General features: G+C 43.4%; 1 protein-coding gene across 1 annotated transcript in view; it reads right to left on the reverse strand.

Moving 5' to 3' along the window:
• Nucleotides 1–18,541, reverse strand: part of ZFC3H1 (zinc finger C3H1-type containing) — a 66,151-nt gene extending 47,610 nt beyond the window's left edge. The window contains exons 1-3 of the mRNA XM_049783031.1: nucleotides 17,896–18,541; nucleotides 10,289–10,705; nucleotides 583–647 (exon numbers count right to left, since the gene is read on the reverse strand). Of these exons, the coding sequence (XP_049638988.1) occupies nucleotides 583–647; nucleotides 10,289–10,705; nucleotides 17,896–18,541 (1,128 nt within the window). The remainder of the gene's footprint in view (nucleotides 1–582; nucleotides 648–10,288; nucleotides 10,706–17,895) is intronic.
• Between the last annotated feature and the right edge of the window lie 535 nt (nucleotides 18,542–19,076).

Consider the following 19,076-nt stretch of genomic DNA (forward strand, 5'->3'; position numbering starts at 1 on the left):
GCGTAATCCCTAAGTATCTGAGTACAGAGGGCAAATAAACCCAAAATTTTAAAATATTTTGGAAAAGCTCTCCCAAAAAGGATTATCTATAGGGCCGGAGAGATAGCACGGAGGTAGGTAGGGTGTTTGCCTTGCATGCAGAAGAAGGGTGGTTTGAATCCCAGCATCCCATATGGCCCCCAAACCTGCCAGGAGCAATTTCTAAGCATAGAGCCAGGAGTAGCCCCGAGCACTGCTGGGTGTGATCCAAAAACCAAAAAAAATAAAAATAAAAATAAATTGTGTTCAGGACTAAAGATATATCAGCAGGGCTGACTGCTTGCCTTGTAAACAGCCAACCTGGGTTGGAACCCCAACATCCCATATAGTTTCCCAAGCACTGCAGGGAGTAAATCCTGAGTGCAGAGCCTGGAGTAACCTGAACATTGCTGTGTACCCCCCAAAACTAAAAAGAAAAAAAGCTGTTTAAATGATAGATGAAAAGTGAAAAGCAAGACAGAATTTCCCCTTTTAGAGAACAGTGTAAAGCAGTTCAAGAATAAGTCTTATAGGACATCTAATCACATAAAGCAGTTATCTTACCTTCTCGGATAGAATATCTGAGCCACTGATTCTTCTTGTTAAATGTTGTTCTTTATCTTCTAATCCTTTTAAAACAAAAGAGTATATTCTGAAAGATAATTACATTCAATCTAAAATATAATATTTAGAAATAATTCTTTTAAAGTGTCTCATTTTTTTTCAATCTCTCAACTAGGAGAATAGAGAATAAAAATCTGACTAAGTTTTACTATCAGTCTTAATCTAGAACATTGTAAGCAAGTGGTTCAAAATTAAATTTAAACTATACTTTGATAAATGACTTCTGTATTACAATTAATTTATATAAAACATGTGTGAAAAGGTAAGAAGGAAGCAAAAGATCTGTTACCAAATAATAGACACACCTCTGAAGCTTTATTAATTCATCCTTTAGAAATATAAAAAGGAAATGGTTCTAGCATTTATCTAGAAAAAGTATCATCAGAAATAGTTTAAATATTTAAAAAATGGGCCAGAGGATATAGCACTGTGAATAAGGCAGCAGACCCAGAATAAATCCCCAGCATCCCATATTGTCCCTCAAGCCGGCCAGGAGTGATCTCTTAGCCCAGAGTCAGGAATACAAGTCCTGAGAACAGCCAGATATGGCCCCAAAACAAAATAATAACAAAAAAGAATAAAAAAACTAAGAGCATCCATACTTTACACGAGCGCGCACACACACATTCCCTCTCCCTCTCCCTCTCTCCCTACCCCCACCCCTACCCCCTCTCCTAATCTACAAATGACCTACAAAGCACGCAATGAAGTTAGAATAATCACAATACTGATAGACACATACAGAGGAAGTTGCTAAAAATCTAGAAGAATTTGGGGCTGGAAAGTTAGTACAAAGATTAAGGTTTTTTGTCTTGCATGCAGTATACCTCAGTTCAATCACTATCGCCACAGGGTTCCCCTCCCACAAACACCATCAGGAACACCACCCAGATATTTGCATGTGGCAACTCCCAGGGCCAACTCTAGCCATGTCTGTGGATTACCACAGGTGTCTCAAACTCCACCCCAACAAAGATAAGTTGCAATGCTACAGTACAAACCTCAAACCAACCTTATTTTGTCTACATCACATCTTTCCACGTAACAAATATCCTACTTTGACTGCTCAAGCAGGTCTCTTGTCAACTTATTCGAGTATTTTGGACAAAATATAAAACCACTACCATTTCGGTGTCCATCAATAAGACTCATTTTCAAATGTAAATCAGGGCTACATAAACCCTACACTTCTGAGTGTCTCCCGGCTACTTCAGTTCAGTATAGTATTAGTCATCCAAATCTACAATTACACCTTACTATACAATTTCAGATCATTATCCTTTTAACACATAAGCTACAAATCTCCCACAAGTTTCCCACACACGTGGGTTTTTTTCAAGTAGAGTAAAATTACAGGAATATTTCAAGCATTTTTGCAAAATTTCCCCCTTCCTTCTTTTTGTTATCACTGCAGTAACCAGAGATCAGACTCTTTCATTGTGGTGTCTGCATACTTTGGGCTGTGAGATCAGATACATTGCTGAAATCACACTGGAGTTACATGGGACACTAATCAAAATCAAACTTGTGTTCTCTTACAAACAGGTGTTTGGTGCTGAATTCTAACTAATCCCAGCATTTTTTTAAAATAACCGTTTAATATGTAAAGCAGCACTACTATTGTTATTAGGTTCCTTTTTATTCTTTCAATCTTTTGGGGGCTTTTGAGCTATACATTGCAGTGCAGGGATACAACTGGAGTCAGCTGCAAGTTAAGTCTAGCACCTTAGCCCTTAGTACTATCTTCAGCCTCCATGTGCTTTATTTCTTCTTAATGTGCCAATAGCAAAGTTATTTTTGAGCAGTGCTCAAGGTTTACTCTTGGTGGGCTCAGGGAACGATATGTAGTGTTTGGAATCAAACACTGATCAGCTAAGTGCAAGGCAAACACCTTACCCACTGTACTACTGTTCCAGCCTACCAATGACAAAAGTTTTTGAGTATTTATTTCCCTAACTGTTCCCACCCTCCAAAAAAAAGTCCCACTGCTGTAAAATTCTGTGAAGTACATATATAATTTTACCAAAAAGTGCTCATACTTCAAAAAAGAACAAATAGCAGTAACTATTAAAAAAATTTTTAAGGGGCTGGAGAGATAGCATGGAGGTAAGGCGTTTGCCTTTCATGCAGAAGGTCATGGTTCGAATCCCAGCGTCCCATATGGTCCCCCGTGCCTGCCAGGAGCAATTTCTGAGCATGGAACCAGGAATAACCCCTGAGCACTGTCGGGTGTGACCAAAAACCACACACACACAAAAAAAATTTAAGCAAGTAGATTTTAAATACGAAATGTAGAAAATGCTACACAACTCTAAAATAAGAAGAAAAAAACCTGAGTTTCGGGGCCATAGCAATGGTAAAGCAGATGGGGAATTTGTGCACAGCCAACCCAGTTTGATTCCTGGCATTCCATCTAGTCAACCAAGCCTGCCAGTAGTGATTCCTGAATGTAAAACCAGGAGTAACTCATGAGCATTGTTAAGTGTGGTTCCCCAACTCCCACCCCAGTCAAAATATGAAACCTGAGTTTCAATAGATTGTGGTGAAAAAAAGAACCGGATTTCAATTGATTGTGAAAAGATTGTTTAAGATGTCCAGTTGGTAGAACTGCTCTATGGTAGCCAAGGCCAGAACCCATTTATCTGGCAGGTTCCTTACAAGCACAATTCTACTTTAAAACAAGCAATGGCCACAAATCACAGACACACACCCCCAAAAATAGAGAAGATTATATAGCTCATAAAGAAATTTTTGTTTAACCAAACAGAATTAGGGAAGCATGTTCTTCTACCCATGAGACTACAATAAAATTACTTCAATGTTCCCTTTCTTTCTGGATTTGGGTTACACACGCAGTGCTTGGGAGTCTGATTACAGCCTGGTGCTCTGAGTCCTTCTAACTATATTGACTAGGTCATGTCAAGTGCCAGACTCAACTTGGTGCTCCCATATGAAAAGCATGCACTCCAGCCCTGTGCACCATCTATCAATTCTTTTCTTTCTGGGTGGGGAATGGCCACTCCCCCTACAGTGTTCAGGAGCCCAAGAGACAGCCCACAACTTACTGGGAGCTGGCACTCAAGCCAACTTACACTAAGTGCTGGTTGGACCCAGCAAGGTTTTGGGGCCACCAGGCCTATGTGGTGCTGGGATTCAAGCTCAGGGCCTGATACAGGCAGGTTATGTGCTCCAAGTCAGTCTCTCTCCCAATTCAATTTTTTTTCTTTTGTTTTTGTCTTTGTCTTTGTTTTCGGGCCACAACAGCAGTACAAGGGTTACTCCTGGCTCTGCCCTTAGGAATCACTCCAGGCAGGATCAAGGTAGCATATGGGACGCCAGAGATCGAATCCAGGTTAGACATGTATATGGTCTCCAGCCCCTTCCAGCTCAATTTTTATGCAATACTTCCAAAATGAAAACAGTGATGTAAAATTTTTTTTTTGGTTTTTGGGCCACACCCTGTGACGCTCAGGGGTTACTCCTGGCTATGCGCTCAGAAGTTGCTCCTGGCTTCTTGGGGGACCATATGGGACGCCGGGGGATCGAACCGCTGTCCGTCCTAGGCTAGCGCAGGCAAGGCAGGCACCTTACCTCCAGCGCCACCGCCCGGCCCCGTGATGTAAAATTTTTTAATTACCTGGAATCCTAAACTGGTCATCAGGATATAGACAGTGAAAATTAAAATTAAAAAGAATCCAAGAGAATGGAATACTAAGGGCATAAATAGTAAAGGAAAATTGGGGTTGGAAAGATACTACAGCAGACAGGAAGTGTGCCTTGCAGCATGTAGCCAACCCAGGGTTAATCTCAGGCATCATATGGTAGGTATCCCAAACTCCGCCAGTTGTAATTGCTGAGTGCAGAGTCTCACAACAGCGGGGGTGACCCAAAACAAAAACAAACAAAAAAGAAATTGAAGGAAAAAAAATCATAAAGTACTTTAAAATGCAAGTTACTAGAAAATGTGTATATATCAAGGAAACAAAAATATTTGAGATTTTTCAATAAAATCACTATTGGAAATATCAAATATATATGTATTAAATATATAAACAGGTATATATTAAAGTCTGTAAATATTCTATTTACAACAAACAAGATCTGGAAACAACTTAAGTGCCTAAAGACGAGTGGGTATAGAAATTGTTAAATATACACAAAATATTATTTATAAAAATAAAATCTGCTTGCTGCAACCTGAATGGAACTTAAAGGGAAAGTAGTAAGGAAAGTGAGGCAGAAGCAGAGAAATGTAGTCTGTCTGTAGCTATCTGATTCATTTTAGAGTTACTTATTTGTGGAATAAAAACAAAGAAAAGGAACAGACAATGGCCAAACAAAAGCACACCTTGAGATTTAAGCAGAGAAGGGTCTGAGGAGAAAGGATAGGACAAAAATCTAGGACAGTGATGGAAGGCATGATGGTAGTGGGTGCGATGCAGTTAATGTATGTCTCAAGTAGTAATAAGTGAAAATCATGATTCCAAATACTGCAGACAAAATTTTTCCTATGAACATAAATAAAATTATGCCAAGCCTTTGCTCAAAACTCTAAATAGTTCTCATTTCAGAACCATCCAGAACCAAATTTAATGTTCTACATGATCTGTTCCAACTCATCGTCTCCAACACCTCTTCCACTACACATCTCCTGACTCTCCCTCGTGGCAGTCTTATTTCTGTAGCTGTTATTCTTCTGCATTAATAATTGTATATTAGGGAGGGTCAGACAATAGTACAGTGGGTAGGACAAATGCCCCACCTGGGTTCAATTCAGTATGGTCCCTTCAAGTACCGCCAAGATTATTTCCTTAGTATGGAGCCAGAAGTAACCCTTGGAAATTGCCAGGTATGCCTCACCCCCAAAAGAGTTGTTCTACTAACTCAGTGATTCTCAAGCTTTACAAGACATTTGAGTCAGTAAGAGGATCAGTTAAATACAAACTACAGAGTCCTATTTCAAGAGTCCCCAGGGACTAGGAATTTGCATTCTATTGTGTTACCAAATAATACTGTATGAAGACTTCAGTAATAAAATCCCCCTAGCTGTTTCTAGCTATTTTATATATGTGTCTAGAAATCTACTACTCCATTTATGTACAGTTAGCTAAACACTCAACGATCTTTGCTTAAATTTCATCTTCAAATTTAGGCCTCTCTTAATTAATCATTAATGTGCAACCTTGGGACTAGTGAGATAGTGCGGCAGGTAGGGCAACTGCTTTGCATGTGGCTAACCTGATCCCACTTATGGTCCCCCAAGCACCCAGGAGTGATCCCTGAGCTCAGAGTCAGTAGTAAGCCCTGAGCCTATCCAGCCACATGAGGTTCAAAGTCCAAAGAAAAAATAGATTAAAAGGCAAGATTATGTGCAAGAAAAATAATTCAATTTAAAAATTCAATCGCTTTGCATATGGCAGGTCCATGTTCAATTCCTACTGACACCAGAGGTCCCTGCACACCACAGGAAATAACTGTGAACAAAAAACTGGGAGTAGTGCCCCACTCCAGCACAGTCATATGTGGGGCCCCTCTCCCTGGAAAAAAAAAAAACAAAAAACAAATTTTAAAAAGAAATTCCGTTTTGGGCTGGAGAGACAGCACAGCAGTAGGACATCTGCCTCGCGCGCAGCAGAAAAAGGACAGATGGTGGTTCGAATCCCAGCATCCCATATGGTCCCCCATGCCTGCCAGTACTGATTTCTGAGCACAGAGCCAGGAGTAAGCCCTGAGTGCCACTGGGCATAACGCCCCCCCCCCCATAAAAAGAAATTCATTTTTTAGCATTCTATTTTATTTTGTTATAATTTTAAAAATCCATTTACAAAATTAATTTGTCCACATTTACTGTTTGATATATAAAATAGATGCCTATAAAGGCATTATTATTCTGATGTACTTTGAAGAATCAAATGCTCAATTATCTTTTGAATGACTGAAATGAAAAAGTTTAATGAATTCTATAATCAGGTCAAATGGAGTTGTTAGAAATTTTGGTGCTCTGGCAGGGGAAGAAAGTCAGAATACATTAAAAGGAAGTGTAATGAGTAAAATAAAGAAAAATAGTATAAACTAATTCATCCTTAAGTCTGACTAAAGACAAGAATACACAACAGGGGAATTCTGAAATGGGACAGCCAAGGAAATGCCATTCAAATATGACAGGCCTATCCCCATCACCACCCAATTTGGCCCGGGGAAGCCCCCAATCAAATGCCAAGTGGTCACAAAAATAATTCAAAATACAGGGCCCAAGATAGCATAACGGTAGGGGCATTTGCCTTGCAAGCAGCCGACTCGGGACTAACAGTGGTTCGAATCCCAGCATCCCATATGGTCCCCCAAGCCTGCCAGGAGCGATTTCTGAGCGTGGAGCCAGGAGTAGGCCCTGAGCACTGCTGGGTATGCCTCAAAAACCAAAAAAAAAAAAAAAAAAAAAAAGGCAAAATAAGATCCCCATAAAGTTAGAACACTTGCCTTTCATGCAGCAGAGGCCCCAGTTTCATTCCTAATGTTGCATGTAGCCCCATGAGCATTGTCAGTGACCCTTGGGCACAGTATCAGTTGTAAGACCTGATCACCTCCATGTAGGGCTCAATGTCCCCTACACAGCACCCCAAAAAGTGATTCAAATGAATCAGCAAAATATATATATGTTACAAATATATGTTAATGAATATTCTTCAGAGTAAACTAAAGTGTAAATGGTTTTAAATGTATGAGCTGAGCGAGATAACAATATAGAAGGCAAACTCAGGCTGGCACTGAACACAGTTTGATTAAAAAGTCCCAAAAGTTTAGAACAGTTCAGAGAAATTGGAAATAGCTGGCTAATAACAATTTAGAAGTTTGACAGCACAAGTGAGCATCTTACTGATGTTTGAAGGGGAAATGCGTGTAGAGATATCAATCAAAAGTTTATTGTCAGTTAAATTTTAGCTTTTAAGGATTTCTCCCATCCAGTTGTTTCTCTGAAACAGTTAACAATTGCTTAATTCCCTGATTTAAAATATTGGATGGAGACCTAGCTCAAAGATCTGGAAAGTACACTTGAGAGAACGCCATAGTCAACCTCATGAAATGCATAGTTCTCTCCCTTCCTCTTGCCTGAAGACTTCTCATGCCTGTCTGTGTGCAACCCTCTCTCCATGCCTGCCTGTATGCCCCCTCTCCACTTCTTTCTACCTCAGTCTTCCTGCCCCCCCCACACGTATGTATTTATGTATAAGACTCTCAGGAGAATCTATTCAAAAATTTTATCTTAATTGAGGTGAAAATTTGTTATCTTGTGGCCCTAGTAATATCACAGCAAGTAGAGTGTCTCGCCTTGCATGCAGCTGACCAGGGTTTGATCCCCAGCATCCTATATGGTCTCCCTGAGCTTGCCAGAAGTAATTTCTGAGTGCTGAGCCAGGAGTAACCCAAGCCCAACTCCCCCCAAATTTTATCTTAATCTTGAGGTCAAATTTAAGTAAATAAATGCATTGAATGGCCCACTAAAGCTTAAAGATAAACTAAATCCCGTAGCAAAATATTCAAGGCTCTATGAAATCCAATTATTACCGATAACTTAATAAATTGATAGTCATTCCTAGAAACATACTTATACTTCTCATATCTGCTTGCCTGGATCACAGAGCTGAATTAAAGAGGAAAAACATCTCCTTGAGAATGTGACCTAAAAATCAGTCACCAAATTACAAATTTATACATGAGTGAATCTGCAGAACTCCAAATATAAAGCATTCCCTGAGCAAAGCTCTCAGATTCAGGTGCCTGCAGAAGCAAAAGCAAATCGTCTCTGGAGAGTGCATCTTTGCCCTAAGTCTCAACTAATGTCAACCCAATAACCATCTCACTAAAACAATCATTTAGAAATTACTAAGTATTTAAGTAAAGTAAAATATATCAAATCAGACCTGAAAAAATGGAAATCAGACCTACACAACATCAGATATTGGAAACTGTAACATGCATGGGGAGAAACAAAATAGCGGAGTCTAGGGGCCTGCGAGGTGGAGCTAGAGGTAAGGTGTCTGCCTTGCAAGCACTAGCCATGGAAGGACCACGGTTCGATCCCCCAGCATCCCATACGGTCCCCCCGAGCCAGGGGCAATTTCTGAGCGCTTAGCCAGGAGTAACCATATGGGACTCCGGGGGATCGAACCTCGGTCCTTCCTTGGCTAGCGCTTTCAAGGCAGACACTTTACCTCTAGTGCCACCTCGCCAGCCCCACCAGAAAAGATCTTCAGTACGCTGAGAATGAATTGATCTAGAATTCTAAACTTAGAAAACCATCAGTTTTTTTTTGCGGAGGCGGGGGGGGGGGGGGTCCGGTGAGGTGGCGCTAGAGGTAAGGTGCCTGCCTTGCAAGCGCTAGCCAAGGAAGGATCCCGAACACGGTTCGATCCCTGGGCGTCCCATATGGTTCCCCACAAGCCTGGGGCAATTTCTGAGCGCTTAGCCAGGAGTAACCCCTGAACATCAAACTGGTGTGGCCTGAAAAACCAAAAAAAAGAGAAAAAAAAGAAAAAGAAAATCATCAGTTTTTTCCATGCCAGAAAATAAACTCAGGGCCTAGGAAAAAAAAAAAAAAAAGGAAACCAACCCAATCCTGTTCCATTCAAGGCACTGCATACAATGTGTGTTGTCATGTGTCTCCCCCACCTAGGACCTTAGCCATGCAAAGTATGCACTCTACCGCTGAGTTACAGCTCTAGCTCTTGTTCCATTTTGTAACTAACCAGGTGGCTGGTGATACCTACACAACTACCAACTTTGGTCAAAACTCAACTATATAATTAAGAGGGTTAATTTTACTGTGCATAAATTATGACTTCAGAAAATAAAAAAGAATAAATCAAGTCCAGAACATAAAAAACGATATATCATGAATATCAACTTAGCCCAAACATACAAGCAGAGTATGACCCTATAAAATCAAATCAAATAATCCATTATGGTAATAAACTACAGATAAAAATTAGATGTTCTTCTCAGTTATGAAGAAAAATTTTGAGCCGGATAGGACAGCAGGTAGGGCATCTGCCTTACATAGGTCCAAGAACTTGGGTTTGATCTCCAGCATCCCATACTGTTCCCCATCAGAAGTGATTCCTCAGTGCAAAGCTAGGAGTTTCCCCGAGCACTGCTGGTGCGACCCAAAACCAAACAAGCAAATAACTGATCAATTCCAGCATTCATTCATGCTAAAATGCTGAGGGAACATAAATGTCAAAAGCAATCCCTTTCAGTTAGCTAACAAAGGTATTCACCATTATAATTTAAATTCTAATACAAAACTTGTTAATATTCAATGATTGTACATAAAAAAAAATGCAAAAATAGGGCAGTAGAGCATTTTGCCTTGCTCGCAGCCAAGCCCTGGAGGACTCCAGACTCTGGCCAAGCCAAGCCCTGACGGACTCCAGTTCGATTCCAGGCATCCCATATGGCCCTCAAGCCTGCCAGGAGCAACTTGTGAGCGCAGAGCCAGGATAACGGGAACGCTGCCTGGTGTGACCCAAACACACACCCTCCCCCCAAAAATGCAAAAATATTTTAATAATTAGAATTCTAATAAAGTATAGCAGCAAATCATTACCCGTAGATCTTTATACATTATTTAAATCTTAAATTCCATTACCTTGACTAGATTCAGTAGTGTCAGATTTCATGGAAAGTGGTTTTGTTCCATCTTTAACTTTTTTCAACCGGTTCTTATCTCCTGGTAAAGTTAATTTTTGCCTGAGTGGTTTTAATTCAAATGCCTGAAAAGTTTTAACTTGGGTTTTCTCCTCAGGAGCTACTTCTTTACTTGAGTCCTTTGTAATACTGACAGCATCAGTGCTTGTTTGGTCCTCAGAGTTCAATGGTTTAGGATCTTCCTGCACATTCTCTTCTTTGCTACTCAAAGCGAGTTTTTCATCCTTATTGATACACTCTAGTTCCAACTGTATTTGTTTATACTTCAAAAGTAAATCTTCAAAAGTTTCTTCCCCACAGTTTTCACTTTTTGTGGAATAATTCTGTTTTCTTGATGGAGATCTTCCAAAACTTTTGGCTGCACAGCGTATTAAGGAAACTAGTATCCAAAAAATGTTCCAGTTATTTTAACAAAACACATTAAGTCATAAGTGGTTTCCCCTTCTTATTTGCTCTTCAGTATGTATTCATATTTTAAAAGTATTAGATCTCACTTACTATATGCACAATTAATGTCCAATTTCATGAGCCTATCCTTCCTAATAAGAGTCCACTTATGCACATCAGCTAGTAACTAGCCACAGTACTCATCAGTACAGAATCATTCTGTCTTTGATATCAGGACTGCACGATACAAGCTGGGAATACAAGATTCCCTTCTGAAGAGAGGAGGAGAAACTAAATGGCTTGTCACCAATGTGGACAGTTTAGATTTTAGTTAATCAAGAGGAAATTTTCTTCTTTTTGATTTCTTCACATTTCAAGTTTTAAAAAACTAAAGGTTCAAGAGGCAACACTAATAAAGTTAAAAGATAGCACAAACAAGAAACATTTTAACCTAATTATAACTATCTTACAACTCATAAAAATACTAACATCTCACACCTGATAAAAAGAGAAGTTATATAATTTTAATGTCTTTCACTATTATTCAAAATATAGACCTTTCATTATTTTCCTTCTGTAATAAAGAACAATATTTCAAAAAAAATAAAAATGGGGCCGGAGAGATAGATAGCACATTTGCATTGCATACAGAAGGATGATGGTTCAAATCTCAGCATCCCATATGGTCCCCCAAGCCTGCCAGGAGAGATTTCTGAGCATAGAGCCAGGAGTAACCTCTGAGCGCTGCTGGGTGTGACCCAAAAACCAAAAAAAAAAAAAAAAAGAACAATATTTCTTCCTAAGGAATGGCTACAAAGTTTGAAAGTACAAAAATTTAGACAAAGTTGGGGCCGGGCGGTGGCACTGGAGGTAAGGTGCCTGCCTTGCCTGCGCTAGCCTAGGACGAACCGCAGTTCGGTTCGATCCCCAGGCGTCCCATATGGTCCCCCAAGAAGCCAGGAGCAACTTCTGAGCGCATAGCCAGGAGTAACCCCTGAGCCTCACAGGGTGTGGCCCAAAAACCAAAAAAAAAAAAAAAAAAAATTTTAGACAAAGTAAGTCATTTAAATCATTTGTTACTTTACTTCTACAGCCCAAAAATTATCAAGTCAAAGTACTTCAGATAGTTTTCATACAATTTATCATTTAGCAACTCATAGGCCAATTTTAAATTGACTAGAAAAGCAGCTTCCTAAAACTGCTTCTCTATATGACATTTTACAAGACAATGTGAGGATTGTTAGTTTCCTGATTTTAAAATCGCAACCAACCACCAAAAACTTTAGAAACAGCATTACGGTTGAAAATCATTCTGGTAAAACTGTCTTCATAAAATTTTAGTTCTTTTAAGTTCACCTCTTTCCAAATAGGTTTCTGGAAGTGTAAGTTTCTCATTACCTATCCTGCTCTTGAATCTGACTTTTCTGCCAGCATTATCCACCACTTTTCTCCAACTTTATTCCACTTGATCTTGCTACAGCGCTGGATATCTTAGCACTTGTATTGGCTTCCTCACCACTTTTTTTTCTTTAAATACGAGTCCTCCAACTGATGCAATGGTGCTCTCCAGTGAGCTCAACTTAGCTCACTTCTCCTTTTTCAGTTTTATTTTAGACACAAGGGTTTACAGTACTGTTAATGTTAGGGGTTTCAAGCACTAAACAGGGAGGTGCCCCTCCCTATACTTTGTCTTTTCATTTTGAACTATTGTATTTCTAATAGACTCATATGAAAGTTTCTGAAAGACATTTGGAGTTCTGCCTTCCACAGACATTTCAGATCACTTGCATTGTTTAAATCTCACTAAGAGTCCAAAATCTTTAGAATCTTGTGATGCCTTCAGGGTTTGACTTGTACTTCCTTTCTAAGCTCACCTTTTCCAGTTCTTAAGTGTAAGCCTAGTTTTTTTTTTTTTTTTTATATATGGAATTCTTTCCATTCCTTTTTTTTTTTTTTTTTTTTTTTGGTTTTTGGGCCACACCCAGCGTTGCTCAGGGGTTACTCCTGGCTGTCTGCTCAGAAATAGCTCCTGGCAGGCACGGGGGACCATATGGGACACCGGGATTTGAACCAACCACCTTTGGTCCTAGATCGGCTGCTTGCAAGGCAAACGCCGCTGTGCTATCTCTCCGGGCCCTGTAAGCCTAGTTTTATGCTTAGGTTTTTCTGTTTTTCAAATTGACCCAATTCAAATTTCACCTCATAAAGAGAATTACTCTTTTCCCCCTTCACTGTCCTGTACAATAATATTGTAAATAAGCAGCACTTATATTTCACTTTCGGATAAACTATCTAAAGGCATAACACAAAGAGCTAAAGTCTTTTAGAAAGGTTTCTAGTGGGAAGATTCAATACACCAACAAAAAAGATAATTAAGGGGAAAATGAGTGGAGTTGTGCTATAACTGACTTACTTCAAGGCTAAATGAATTCTATTGTCTATATAAAACAGCTAGGACAAAACTAAGCCTTAAAAGATTTGTCTTTAAGCTGATCAAAATGTAATTTTTTTTTTCTGAATTGATTTTTTTTTTGTGTGTGTGGTTTTTGGGTCACACCCGGCAGTGCTCAGGGGTTATTCCTGGCTCCAGGCTCAGAAATTGCTCCTGGCAGGCACGGGGGACCATATGGGATGCTGGGATTTGAACCGATGACCTCCTGCATGAAAGGCAAACGTCTTACCTCCATGCTATCTCTCCAGCCCCGAATTGATTTTTTTTTTAACAAAACGTAATTTCTTTTTTTGGGGGGGTCACACCCGGCAGCACTCAGGGGTTACTCCTGACTCCACGCTCAGAAATCGCTCCTGGCAGGCTCAGGACCATATGGGATGCCAGGATTTGAACCACCGTCCTTCTGCATGAAAGGCAAATGCCTTACTTCCATACCTCTCCGGCCCCACAAAACATAATTTCTAATTAAATGCTGATCATATTAAAAGAATGGCTATTCAACCTTTACAGTTGTGCAGGTCATACCTAAAGGATTTTCTACTGAAGAGATCCAGGCATTGTTAGTTCTTATCAGATTTAGAAATTTAAAGCAGTAGTCACTCAAAGGAGACATGCTAAAGATTGACTAACAAATGTCTTTCACAAAAATAGATAAGAAAACTGGTAATAGGAACTGGAAAAGAAACCATTTTTGTCTTCTTTAAAGTTGCCTATTAAAGATTATAAGAAAAAGAGCTTAAAACATGAAATATTTCTCTGGGCCAGGGTAATAACTTCAAGACGAATGTATATATGCTTTGTATGCAGGAGGCAAGGATTCATTCCTAGCACAAGCAAGCAGCAAACCCCAAGCATTTGAGCTCAGAATAGCCCTCAGTCGCAGGAGTGGTCCAGAAAACCAACAACCAAAAAAACACCAACTACCTGTACTGATGCACTTCACATTCATAGAAATGAGCCATAGTGCAATTTTACTCATTCTTAAAGCAATGTTTATAGGATGGCATTAGTATAATCATACAGTAGAAATGAGTTAAAGTGAGTACAATTTTTACTTTTAAAGAATTTGCATTACAAATTTTGTTTATTCATATTACAAAGTTTTCCTTCACAAATTCTTATAAAGAACACCACCTCAAGGATGGATGACTGATACGGAAAACAAATGGGCAGAGGATCAAAATAAGCATCCTTTAATTCTTTGTTGGTCTGTTTGGTTTGGGGCTATACCCAACCATGCTCAGGGGTTACTCTTGGTAGTGGTGGGATTGGAGTGGGGACCTTATGAGATAACAGAATCAAATCCACGTTGGCTGCATGGGAGGCAAAAATGCCCAACCCGTTGTGCTTATTGCTCTGGCCCCAGCATCCTTAATTCAAAAGTGCAGCACCTGTGGAAAGAAAAACAGCAAACAGCTTCATTCTAAACAGTTACTACAGAAATTAGACTGGGTAATTTCTTGTACTTGTTTCACATCATAATGTTTTCATGTAACATTAACAAGTAAGTAACATGCCAAGGGCCAAATTGGTAATAAATTAATGAACAAAAAGACTAGATTATGGGTCCGGGGAGGTATTATAATGGGTAGTGTGAGAAGCAAGCACAGGAATGACCTGGGTTTGACACCACATATGGTCCTCCAAGCACTGCCAGGAGTAATTCTGGCATGCAGGGCCAAGAATAACCAACCCCTTTATATTCACCAAGTGTTGATCAAAAACAAACAAAAATATAGATTATAAACAAGCCCACTCATGATCTCCCTTGAAGACCAAGGAAAAAATAACTTATCTGCGTCAATTTAAATATTATTAAATTGTAATGTCTTTGCTGCTTCAACAAGTTTAAAGTTTAGGGGGCCAAGTATAGAGGTAAGGTGCTTGCCTTGCACATGGCTTATCCAGGTACAAACCCAGGTATCATACTCGGCATCATACTCCCCCCCCAAGCCCTCCAAGAGCATGACTCCTAGTTGCAATCAGAAATAACCACTGAGGGGCCGGGCGGTGGCGCTGGAGGTAAGGTGCCTGCCTTGCCTGCGCTAGCCTAGGACGGACCGCGGTTCGATCCCCCGGCATCCCATATGGTCCCCCAAGAAGCCAGGAGCAACTTCTGAGAGCATAGCCAGGAGTAACCCCTGAGCGTTACTGGGTGTGGCCCAAAAACCAAAAAAAAAAAAAAAAAAAAAAAAAAAAGAAATAACCACTGAGTACCAGCGTGTGGCGCAAATTCCCCTCCAAGTAAGTTTAAGGATGGCGAATTTGGTAGGACACTTGCCTGTCACTTCAGTCCAGGTTTTAAATGTCTGATTTGGGGGGGGGGGGTGTGCCCACACCTCAGGGCCCTCAGGGGTTACTCCTGCTCTAGGGTCAGAAATCAGTCCTGGCAGGCTCGGGGGACCATATGGCATCCTGGGAATAGAACCCTGGTCCGTGCTATCAGTAGGCCCCAGTCCAGGTTTTGAACTGTAACATCCTACGTGGTCCCTCCAGTACTTCCAAAAGTGACCCTGCAAGGTTCACTTTCTGTTTTCAGACTCAAAATCTTTGGCTAAAAACTAGCTTGGGGGCTGGCAAGAGAGAGTTCAACAGATAAGGCACTGGTCTTACATATGCAGATCCAGACTTCATCCTGGCATCCCATAGGGTCCCAATGCTAGGAGTAATTTCTGAATAGAAAGCCATAAACATCACTCATTGTGACCCAAAAACAAAGATTATCTTGAGCAGAAAGTAGTTTCATAAGTTGACTAAAAGAATATTGTTTAATTTTAGGGCCAACCCAGCTGTCCCCGTATGGGGTGCTGGGGACTGCCAGGTCTGCTGCATATGCAAGTGTCCTCCCTGATGTATTCTGTCAGCCCCCAAGTATCCTCTTTTTTTTTTTTTTTTTTGGTTTTTGGGCCACACCAGCGGTGCTCAGGGGTTACTCTTGGCTGTCTACTCAGAAATAGCTCCTGGCAGGCACGGGGGACCACATGGGACACCGGGATTCGAACCAACCACCTTTGGTCCTGGATCGGCTGCTTGCAAGGCAAACGCCGCTGTGCTATCTCTCTGGGCCCCAAGTATCCTCTTTTTAAAAGTCAAATACCTACATGATACTCCCTGAAACAATTGTGGAATGCTCCCCGCCAAACCTGGTGGCAGAAGTGATTTTCAAAGAGCACTCTAAATAGTATCCACTACTTCTTATCAAAATTACATTCTGCCCTCTTCTTATCCAACATCTGGAAAAGCCCATTTGGCTCCAAGTGTTGAGCCAGAGAGACAGTAGAGGGAGTAAGTTGCTTCCCTGTGTACAACTGACCCAGGTTTCATTCTCAGCACCACCAGGAATGGTCTATGAGCATGAAACTAGGAGTAAGCCCCTCCCCTCTTATCTTATCTTCCAAACACATGTCATTTATGTAAATCTTATGAGTATGACAAAAACGCTTAATAAACATTTCTTGCTGTTATTTAGGGGACCGCACCCGGCAATGATCGGGTTTGCTCTTGGTCCGCACTGAGTTCCAAAAAGTAAACATGAAGACTAGAAAGGATAAGGAGGTTGTTTTCCCAAAAGACATGCATTTGAAAAAGAGTACGGCTAGAGGGAGCAACTTTGCGGTTACGAGATAAATATGACTTCAAAGTTATTAAAATAACAGCTGTCAAACCGTTTAGCTCTCTCTCTCTCTCTCTCTCTCTCTCTCTCTCTCTCTCTTTCTCCCCCCCCCCACTCTGTTCCGCACTGAGTACCAAAAAGGATCAGGAGGTCGTTTTCCCAAGACATTTGAAAAAACTCTATGTTACTCAGAGTTGGTAAAAGTGAGCACCGTTGCTTCCTCCTTCCAGCTTTTAAAAAGCTGAGAATGAGCCCGAGAATAAATCAATACAGATCCCGACCAGACACTGAAGCACAAATCAAAACAGGAGGCTCAAGAGAGAATCAAGCTTCCCAAGTTTCAATTCCCATCGCGCGCGTGACAACAGGACCCAAGAACAGAATTCCCCCAAAGGTTTCATTCACCCAGTCTGAACCAGGTTGACCAAAAGAGAAAAAAAAAAAAAGTTCCTGGGGGCCAGAGAGCTGGTCCCCGGAGCCTGCCAAGAGCAATTTCTAAGACCTAGAGCCAGGAGCAAATCCAGAACGCTGCCGGGTGCGACCCAAAAGCAAACACACACAAGTTCCTGCAAAATCAAGTAGGGATGCGATCGGGCCATGCAAAAAGCTAGGACAGGCCCGGATCTTGGTTGAAACCGTGCACCCGGGAGCCCGATTGGTAATATAGGCCTAAAAAAAAAAAAAAAACATAAATAAAAATGGGGCTGGAGAGAGAGCCCTATTGGGGAGGTAATGCATTTGCCTGGCATGCAGGAGGACGGTGGCTGGAATCCGGGCGTCCCATAGGGTCCTAGAAGAGAGCCTGCCAGGAGCGATTTCTCAGAGGAGAGCCAGGAAGGAAGCTGCGGGGTGTACCCCAAAAACCAAATAATAATAATCGACTCAATAAAATAATATTGGGGTTCTGTGTGTGTGCGTGCGTGTTGCGTTTCTTAAAAGCTGCAAGCGAGAGCTCCAGATGCAAAGCAAGTCGTGGTCAGAGAAAGCACCCGAGGCGGGGTGCCAGTGACAGCGCGAGTGAGCGATCGGGGCGGCCAGCAGCGGTGGGGTCGGGTCGGGTCGGGTCGGGGTTCGAGCCCCTGCGTGTGAAGGATACAGCACTTGCGCGGCGGGGACGCGTCGTTGGCGCGGCGGGGCTGGGCGCCTCCGGAGCCCGATCCCGCCGAGGAGCCGCCGCCGCCTCCGGCTCCTGCTCCGGCTCCTCCGGAAAGCGGGCGCCCGCCGGGCTTGGCGCCGCGCTCGGGCAGCCCCCCGCTGCCGCCTCCCCGGCCCCGGCCCCAGCCCCAGCCCCAGCGCGCGGCGCCGCGGAAGGGGCGTCCGCGGAAGCGCAGGCGGTCGAGCGCCAGGTGGCTGCGCTCCCAGAAGGACGGCCGGGCGCCGGCGTCGGGGTGCGCGGGCGGCGGGTGCGCGCGGAACGGCTCCTTGGGGCGCGCGTAGGCGCGGGGCTGGCCGCGCTCGGGGCCGTGGCGCGATCGGGCGAAGCTGCGCGGCGCCGACGACACGGACGAGCCCGCCACGCCGCCCCGCGCCGGGTGCGGGTGCGGAGGCGGCCTGCGCCTCGGGTAGGGCAGCGCGCTTCTCCCCCCGCCGCCGCCGCTGCTGCCGCCGCTGCTGCTCCGGCTGCGGCCCCGCCGCGGGCTGCCGCGCTCGTCGTCGCTGATCTCGCCGTCCTCCAGCTCGCCCTCCTCCCGCGGCGACAGCCCGCTCGGGGCCGCCGCCGCCGCCTCCGTCGTCGTCGCCATCCCGCGTCCTCCTCACGCCTCGCTCCGCGGCCCCCCGCCCCTGCCCCTGCCCCTGCCCGCCCTCGCTCGCTCGCTCGCTCGCTCGCTCTCCGCCGCCGCCGGCCCGGCCGCTCCGCGGGCGCTTCCGTCCGCCCAGCCTGCCTGCGGCTGCGGCCCCTCGACGTCACTTCCGCGCCCTTCCCGGAAGCGCCCGCGCCTCGCCGCTCCCGGCCTCCGCTGCGGCGGCGCCGTGGCGCCCACACTTCCGGCCTCTCTTGACGCCTCATTGGGCGCTCTCGGCGCTTCGGAGGCGGGGCTTTCCTCCTCGGGGCGCCGCCGCTTCCGCCCCTACTTGAGTGGCGGCGTCCGCGGGTTTGTGCGCGTGCGCGTGGCGGGGAGCGGAGCGGGAGGGAGGAGGCCGCTGCTTCAGGGCTCCCCGTGCAAAGTGGTGCGGGGAGTGTGGATGGGTTTGGGGGACTGGAGGACGCCGTGCTTCTGGGATTCCTTTTTTCTAGGGCAGCCGCGGAAGGGGCCGGGTTTCTCCGCCATGTTGGGG

Source organism: Suncus etruscus, chromosome 11 (assembly GCF_024139225.1).
Source record: "Suncus etruscus isolate mSunEtr1 chromosome 11, mSunEtr1.pri.cur, whole genome shotgun sequence".
Classification (NCBI taxonomy): Eukaryota; Metazoa; Chordata; class Mammalia; order Eulipotyphla; family Soricidae; genus Suncus; species Suncus etruscus.